General features: G+C 47.3%; 1 protein-coding gene across 1 annotated transcript; it reads right to left on the bottom strand.

Moving 5' to 3' along the window:
• Positions 1-3,067: 3,067 nt before the first annotated feature.
• Positions 3,068-6,562, bottom strand: LOC133144546 (rho-related GTP-binding protein RhoA-D-like). The gene is made up of 5 exons (XM_061267337.1): positions 6,110-6,562; positions 4,906-5,061; positions 4,329-4,449; positions 3,497-3,627; positions 3,068-3,440 (listed from the first exon to the last, which is right to left on the bottom strand). Exons 2-5 carry the CDS (start codon positions 5,059-5,061, stop codon positions 3,267-3,269), a joined length of 582 nt encoding a protein of 193 aa, XP_061123321.1. The 5' UTR covers positions 6,110-6,562; the 3' UTR covers positions 3,068-3,266.
• Positions 6,563-8,537: the final 1,975 nt, after the last annotated feature.

Raw genomic sequence — 8,537 nt, 5'->3', positions numbered from 1 at the left:
TTATCGCGACTTCAGTACATCACAGATTTTTTTCACCCCGCAAAAAAACTCAAAATATATATTCTAAATTGGGCGGCTCGGTGGCACCCTGGCTAGCACGTCCGCCTCACAGTAGGGAGGGTGCGGGTTCGATTCCACCTCCGGCCCTCCCTGTGTGGAGTTTGCATGTTCTCCCCGTGTCCGCGTGGGTTTTCTCCGGGCACTCTGGTTTCCTCCCACATCCCCAAAAACATGCTTGGTAGGCCGATTGGGCGCTCCAAATTGCCCCTAGGTGTGAGTGCGTGTGCGGATGGTTGTTTGTCTCTGTATGCCCCGCGATTGGCTGGCAACCGGTTCAGGGTGTCCCCCGCCTACTGCCCGATCGATGACAGCTGTGATAGGCTCCGGCAAGCCCGCGACCCCCGTGGGGATAAAGCGGTACAGACAATGGATGAATGGATATTCTAAATTGAGGAATTATGGCACGACAGTTGATATGAGTTCTAAAAACATATTGACAGTATTTTACAGTTATTTTTTTTATAATAATAAAAGAGTTCTAAAAACATATTGACAGTATGTACACTTGTACCTTGCTCTAAAAAAGTTGTTAATAATAAGACTTGTAAAACCATATTTACATCGACATATGTTGTATCATTCCTATTATACTATGAATAACGTATTTACACATTTCAAACTATTATTTAATGTTCTAATGATAACGTGCAAGCTTTTAGCACAGCACAGCACAGCAGCCTTTTGGACGTGTCGGACGGAGCACATACCTGTCCTTGAGCATTTCCGTAAGAAGTATGGCAACTTTTTGATTTTCTTGGGCGACAGAAAGTTGCATTTGTCCCGCAGATGCCTCCACACTATCCATGACTTTGTTAGGCCTGGGGGGTAGGCGCCAGCTGGCCTTGAAAAGCTCCGTCACCTGCGTGCGCACAGCATATCACGCTTGCTTTTATAACTTCAGGAGAAGGATTGTCACTGGATTTTGGTTTCGATCTTGTGCTTCAGGCACTCGCTGCCATAAATCCATTTGACCTATTGACTTCTAAACACATCAAAAAACGATTTAGACCAGGTTAGTAAAAGGCAAGCTACTATTCGGAGGGGGTCTATGGGGCCAATTGAAGTGCAGCCGATTCGTTACCTCTACTTACTAACCACTTTAAGGTGGAGTCTTTGTTCAGCTCTTATCATCTCCAACCTCATTTGAGTCAGTCTCTTTGGTGTTTGACATATGTTTGCGTAGGGCCCCCTGGAGGCCATTTGGCACCATTATAAATATAATAATATGTGAACATTTGTAGTTTTCGAAGCAAACTAACATTACGTTATAGAGCGACCAAAAAAATGGACATTGAGCATGAATCTCCTCCTCCATACATACATCAAACTTGACGCGAATTGTCTCTCTGCCCACGTTAATTTTGTTGGCCAGTTTCATGGCGTACAGCATTGAACTGAAGTTTGGCAAAGTGGCCCCTTGATTTCTGAAAAGCACAAACAGATCGACCTAAAAGACTTGAACTCGGTCGGTCGGTCGGTCGGCCGGCCGGACCCTTTCCACTCGCCTTGCTTTGAACTCGCCGTTGTAAATCTCCTTGAGTTCGGATCGAGCTCTCATGTTTGCTCGCTCGGTTTCCCGCAGAAAGGCGAAGAATTCGTGCCCCGCTCGAATTTTCGACTTCTTCTTTCGCGGTGTCCTGCTGCTGATGTCCATTTCGGCCGACAGACAGACAGACTCGACGCTGGCGTGCTTGCCTCGCTCAATGCGGAAATGCTCATGAAGGATAGGGACGGACGGACACTCCGAGTGGGTTCGACTGAAAACGGCGGGGCGGTAGCAACACGGCTCCTCAGCCCCGCCTACCTGGTAGAGACACGCCCCCCTCCACCCCACACCCGACTGCACACGCAGTCTTAAATGAGAACTGAAATCAAGGTTGGAAAATGCCGGATGTGTTTAGCAAAGCCAAAACACGCACGTGTTCCAATGGATGGCTCTGCTTCACCTCCAACGATTGGGAAGAAAACAAATCCCCATTTCAGTGTGACGACGGGCAGGCGAGGGCGTGGCTTTCGGCGTTTTTCCCGCCGTCTTTTAGCCAATCCGGTGCAGTCTACGTTTAAACCACGCCAACCCACAAGACGGATCTCCGATTCCCAAGAAACGAAAGTTAAAGGGACTGCTCGAAAACGAAACAAGGCTGAATTACGTTGGACGACATTTAATCCACCTCGAAGCACAAGCAGGGGGTAATTTTCTGTGTGCGGCTGCTGTAGCCATTGTTGTTTTCAGGGGCACCCCCGCGTAGGATCAGAATTTTGGACGGAAACTATGTTAGGAAGTCTAGCCATGGGCAACACTGCACTCTGGCGGTCAAAGCGGAAACCAATTCTAAACTTTTAGCCGATTTAATATTTTTTGCTAAAAAGGGGGTTTGCGTCACATTAACGGGATCGCCGCAACGGAAAGGAAGGGCGCTCCAACCAACTTCTGGCCAATTGGAAAAGGGACTTTGGCCTTTCGAAGTGTCAAGTGCAAGCGTTGTTTGATCAGCCTGCAGCATTTGTTTTGTACATACCTCTTTTTGGCCAGTTCTTCATGTATCCGAATTTCAAAGAAACAGATCCAGAATGTGTGCGCGCACACAGAGACACAGTCAGACAGACAGACAGACAGACATCTTAAATAGATACTTTGTATCTCAGTAGCTGCCTCATTAGGTGGAGCCGAATTACTGTTAGAAAGTCCTTCAGAATTTTTGCAAGCTACTTTTTTTTTTTTTGCTGCTTGGCCGTGTTTATGTCTTTGCTTGTGTAAGGTTGATCGAGCCGCCTTGTGTACGAAACGTGCTTTGTCAATAAACAAACTGCAATTAAAAGAGGGTAAAAATCTGCCATCCTTCCTTATCTTCCCGATAAGACTGAGCTGGTGCCCATCTGAGTAGACTTGGGCCGCGGAGAACCTGTTATCACAAAAGAAACCCAGTTTTGCCTTAACTTCTCCAGGCCCGTCCGTCTTACAAAGCAGTCGTGTCCAATTCAAGACAAATGAAAGAAAGCAACTTGGTGCAGATGAAGATGTGATGTATTTGTCAAGTCAATGCACATGACTACAAAGACATTTCGGAGGGAGGGAAGGGGGGAGAAAGAGAGAGAGAGTGGCAAGTCCTTGGCTTCAACCAAAGGTGTGAGAAGCCGAGCAAAGGTCCCACAAAGTGTCTTGCTCGTACAGGCGTGCGGTGTCGTCGGTCTTTCACGCGTCCCCCTTACAGGAGCTGGCAGCCGTTCCTCTTCTTGCGCTTGCGCACCTGCAGGGCGGCCCGGGTGGCCATCTCAAACACCTCCCGCACGCCGTCCTTGGTCTTGGCCGAGCACTCCAGGTAGCCGAAGGCGCCGATGCGGTTGGCCATGTCTCTGCCTTCGTCCGACTTGACCGGCTCCTGCGGGGCGGCGAGCTGAGAACGGCACCACCTTTGAGGGATTTAAACACTCGCACCTGTTTCATCTTGGCCAGCTCTCGGCGCGTGCTCTCGTCGTTCCTGAGGTCCTTCTTGTTGCCCACCAGGATGATGGGGACGTTGGGACAAAAGTGTTTCACTTCGGGCGTCCATTTCTCCGGAATGTTCTCTACGGAAAGGTCAAATGAAACCATGTGCGGCAATGGACTTTTGCATTGGAAACGACAGCGGTTGCAATGCCTGCACGGGCCTCAGCCAGCAGGAGGCAGTGTAACAGGAGAGACAACAAAGCCACCTCGGAGCAATAGTTTGCACCTCGGAGTGCCACTCGAGCGCTTGGCGCCTCTTTGGGAGAACTGTTGGTCATCTGTCAAACTGCCCTTGTGTTTTTCGCGCTTGCAGGTCAAAGCGAAAAAAGGCAGCTGAAATTGGACCAGCAAAGTCATGCGAAAAGCTAGCAGTTGCAGATCGGGGGGGGTGCTGCGTGCGCACGATGGGGGCATTTTGCCTTACAAGGGAGAAGCACGGCGCTGGCTGGCTGGCTTCCTCCTCGTGCAAATATAGAGAGAGGTCAGCGGCCCTCCGCTAACGTGCAGAGAGAAGCGCTACCAACGCGGCGTGGGAAGGAGCTTCTCAGGCAGAACATTCCAGCTTTTCAAATTTAGGCTTGCCGCGTCGTCATCATCCGACAGAGACCGAGCGGAAACGATGTTTATGACTCGGCAGATGCTCAAAGGCGTGGACACCTCCTTGGCTGTACGACGCTCTGAAGGGAAGCCTTAGCGCCGCTGCACCGTGTTTGACAACGCTTTACGAGTGGCAAAGTGTCCACAGAGGGCGGCGGTGGCGGCGGCGGGCTCTCACGCTTACCGAGACTGTCGGGGCTGTCGATGGAGAAGCACATGAGGATGACGTCCGTGTCGGGGTAGGAGAGAGGCCTCAATCGGTCGTAGTCCTCCTGGCCCGCCGTGTCCCACAGCGCCAGTTCCACCTGCCGTTTCAACTAGGTCAGCGAGCTGCACTTCCAGATGCTTCCCCCTCCCTTTCCCTGCTGCTAAACAGGAGCTGGGGCCAAAAACACACTCGGACCTCCAATGTGAATGGAACACGCCACCCCACCATGCAACCGTGTCACATCTCTATGCAAGTAAATACGGGCCCATGTGAAAGGGTGGGCTGGGGGGCTGGGGTGGTCTCTTTTCTGAGTTAGAAAGCATTTGGGGCTAGGAGACGACTCTCCTCGCAACACTTGGGTTAGTCTTCTGGCGCTCGACACCGGACTTTGGTCTGCGGCAGACTCCCGGCGGATCCGTGCCCCGTTTGGAGCAGCTCGAGGAAGTGACACGAGTCATCGGGTACAAAGGCTTCAACGGGGATTTCCACGGCCGCACGGGAAGGTGCTGCCGATCCGTTTCCTGTTATTGCGACGAAGAAAAGCCCCACCTACCTGTTTGCCATCCACTTCAATGTCAGCAATGTAGTTCTCAAAGACCGTGGGGACGTAGACCTCCGGGAACTGGTCCTTACTGAAGACGATGAGCAGACAGGTCTTGCCGCAGGCGCCGTCTCCCACGATCACCAGCTTCTTCCTGATGGCTGCCATCTGCAAGCGCAAGACACGTGCCTGAGTGGAGTTACCCGCCTACCTGAACCAAACAACGAGGACGCCCGAGTCCTGGAAAAAACGTGCACTTTGTTCCCGAGCTACGCATTGCGTGATGAAGAAGGACGACGAGCGCAAAATGGGACCACCTTGCCAAGTGTCATTTTTCATCATTTCATTTAGACTTGGAGCTTTGAAATCCAGTTAAGTTGAATGCGTTTGTTTTCAGGGCATGCTTTATGATCATTTTGCCCCAATTGTCTTAATGACGCTAAAAATGACGCGACGAGTCACCGGACAATCTTGTCAGCAACTCCACAGAATGAATCTCCGCGGATTGGGTTTGGTGTCTGTCATCCCGTGCCACAGAGCAAAAATAAATGTACCATCCGGAAGTAGTCTGGCTCCTGTTGTGGATGAATAAGTCGATTGGAGCTCGTTGCATTTGCATGTGCAACTGGCTCCTTGCAGCGTCGCAGCGCTTTGCGGGTTCAAATAGCATCACATTTTTGCAGGAACGGCTCCAAGCCGCTGGGAAACGCCGGAGCCTAGCAGCACAACAAGGGTGTGGTTGCTCAGATTCCAAAGGAGAAGCATTTCGGCAAGCTTTCAAAGTGCTCCGCCGCGATCTACACTTCATTTGTTAGCCGTCGGACAATTGACCGCAAGGCAGTCCAGTGACGGACAGACGGACGTCAACACACTGACGTCTTTTTAAAGTCCAGACTTGAATTTCGCAATCACATGACGTCATCAAATCCGATACACCGTGCCACTTTCAGGGATGGTTGGTTCAAGGTTTTAATTTTTTGAAATTACTTTCAGGGCCAAAGGGAATGCTCGTGGAGTGGCACGCACCCCGAACAACATCTGGAATGCAAAACTTCGGGGGAAAGTAACATGTTTCAACAAGTCGCTGAGCTTCTGCTGCGAGCGAGCTAGCTAGTTAGTTAGCCAGCTCAAAGTCCAGTGCTGATTTAACTTTCATTTGTCTTGTCACAACAAGCCAGTGACGATCCTTCTTTTTTTTTTTTTAATATTTGCCTACCTGGACCGAAGAAGACCTTCACGCGCCTCCGTGTTTCCTGCCCACGCTGGCGGGTAGCGGAGGGACCAACACTAGCAGCAGCAATATATGAAATGAAGCGTCCCGGCTGGGAAGCAATCCCATCCCAACCCATCCCCGGCTGGTGCATTCAGGTGCCCCTCGTAAAACCTAAAGTCATCCGGTCGTCAACACGGCAACTTTGGCATTGAACACCCCAAGATCTTTCCGCTTGGATTTTATTTCACGTCTTGGATCGCACTCGGATTCTTGGAGGAAAACAAACTGCGTCCCAGAGAGAAGACATGTTTCCCGGTGCCCTAACACGTCCCCAGATATTTGGCCAAATCGGATTATCTGAATGCAACCTGATGACGATTCACAACGCCTTCACGCTATTGGCTGAAATCATTGAACTGTTTCCAATTCCCACACCCCTCCCTTAACGGTGATGTCACTTATTTGCTGGACATTTTTTTAAAAGTTGGCTTTAAATAACGAAATTGCTTACGTCAATACATATTTCACCTTGCGTATTTTTAAAGCAATTATAAACTGTTTTGAAAATGGTTTACGCCCAGGAAAAAAAAGACATGATCTCATCTGTTTCACTATCATTTACAGTTTACACCATTTTGCGAGCAGAGGGATTTTGAAACGTTTGACTGACTCCCAGCAGCGAATTAGTCCGGAAAACGAAGTGATACGATATATATCACAAGTATGAATTATGGCATTTTTGTGAGCTGCATTGACGTCAATGCTGTCCCGTTCTGAAAATCACAAGCCTTGCCTGTTCTCTAAGTAGCACATCTACTCTTTTGATACCACGGCAAACTGCATGAATTCATTTTGTTTGGATTAGTAAATAATAAGGGTATTTTCATCATTTGAAAACTCCAAGAACTGGCCTATTCATATCAGCTCATCCAAAAAGATTTAAAACAAGAAAGCGGCAGACGTGCATCACATCCCTAATGTAAACTATTCTTACTGAAATGAGCGTGATCAGCAGCAAGAATGTTCAAATTGCATGAACCAATTAGCAAATCAAAACAAACATACACTGCTATGCACTGATGGCATTAACTGTGGAGAGTCAAACAAATCAAGAAAGGATACATTGTGGTGTGCAAGGACTGGAGTCGGAGGCGGAGTGATAAATGACGGTGCCAACGGCAGTTGTTTTAATGACATTTATATCTTGCTTCTCTCAACCACGGGCCGACTCTTTTCTCCTCGAGATCCTAACACACACTACTCAAACCGGAAACTCCCACACGTGTAAACCATCCCACCGGAACTCGGCAACGTGAACTTAGGTTCCGGGTGAATTATGTCAACCCACTACAACATGATGTTACTGCGAGCAGTAGTTGTTGTCAAATAAGTGCATAATAGCACTTCAACCGATTCACTCCGTTCCACTTTTCACTTATTCCATATATTCATGGCACGACTGCTCACATTTTTCTCGTTCCAAAAATTTTCCGTTTTCGCATAATTCATAAATTTATGGCGATTTTTGCCCCATTCATTCTTAATGGCAGATTCAACATTTCACATTTACGTTGTTCCAGTTTGAAATTCACAACATTCAACACATTCAAATCACATTGGGGACATTCCCAAACTTGCCAAATTCAAAATTTTCACGTTTTCACTTTTAGAATTTGCATAAAATTTTGCAAAATTTCATAAAATTTCATTTTTCCCTTCTCATTTCTACATTTTTCAACCGATTCAACCCATTCCAACTTTCAACTGTTCATCATTTTTCTACCTATTCCACAACTTACCAAGTACTTCACATCTTTTATTTTGAAATTCACTCCCAATTCCTTTTCCCCTTCTCATTTCTACATTTTTCAACCGATTCAACCCATTCCAACTTTCAACTGTTCATCATTTTTCTACCTATTCCACAACTTCCCACTTATTAAAAACTTCACTTCTTTTATTTTGAAATTCACACCCAATTCCTTTTTCCTTTCTCATTTCTACATTTTTCAACCAATTCAACCCATTCCAACTTTCAACTATTCATCCTTTTTCTACCTATTCCACAACTTCCCACTTACCAAAAACTTCACATCTTTTATTTTGAAATTCACACCCAATTCCTTTTTCCCTTCTCATTTCTACATTTTTCAACCGTTTCAACCCATTCCAACTTTCAACTGTACATCTTTTGCCTACCTATTCCACAACTTCCCACTTACCAAAAATTCCAAATTTGAAATTCAACCAAATTCTCCAAAATTTCGTTTTTCTACTCTAATTTCTACATTTTTCAACTGATTCAACCCATTCCAACTTTCAACCGTTCATCTTTTGCCTACCTATTCCACAACTTCCCACTTACCAAAAATTCCAAATTTGAAATTCAACCAAATTCTCCAAAATTTCGTTTTTCTACTCTAATTTCTAC

This window comes from Syngnathus typhle, linkage group LG2, assembly GCF_033458585.1.
Source record: "Syngnathus typhle isolate RoL2023-S1 ecotype Sweden linkage group LG2, RoL_Styp_1.0, whole genome shotgun sequence".
Classification (NCBI taxonomy): domain Eukaryota; kingdom Metazoa; phylum Chordata; class Actinopteri; order Syngnathiformes; family Syngnathidae; genus Syngnathus; species Syngnathus typhle.
The sequence above is the reverse complement of the archived record's forward strand: the minus strand, read 5'-3'. Positions and strand labels throughout refer to the sequence as shown.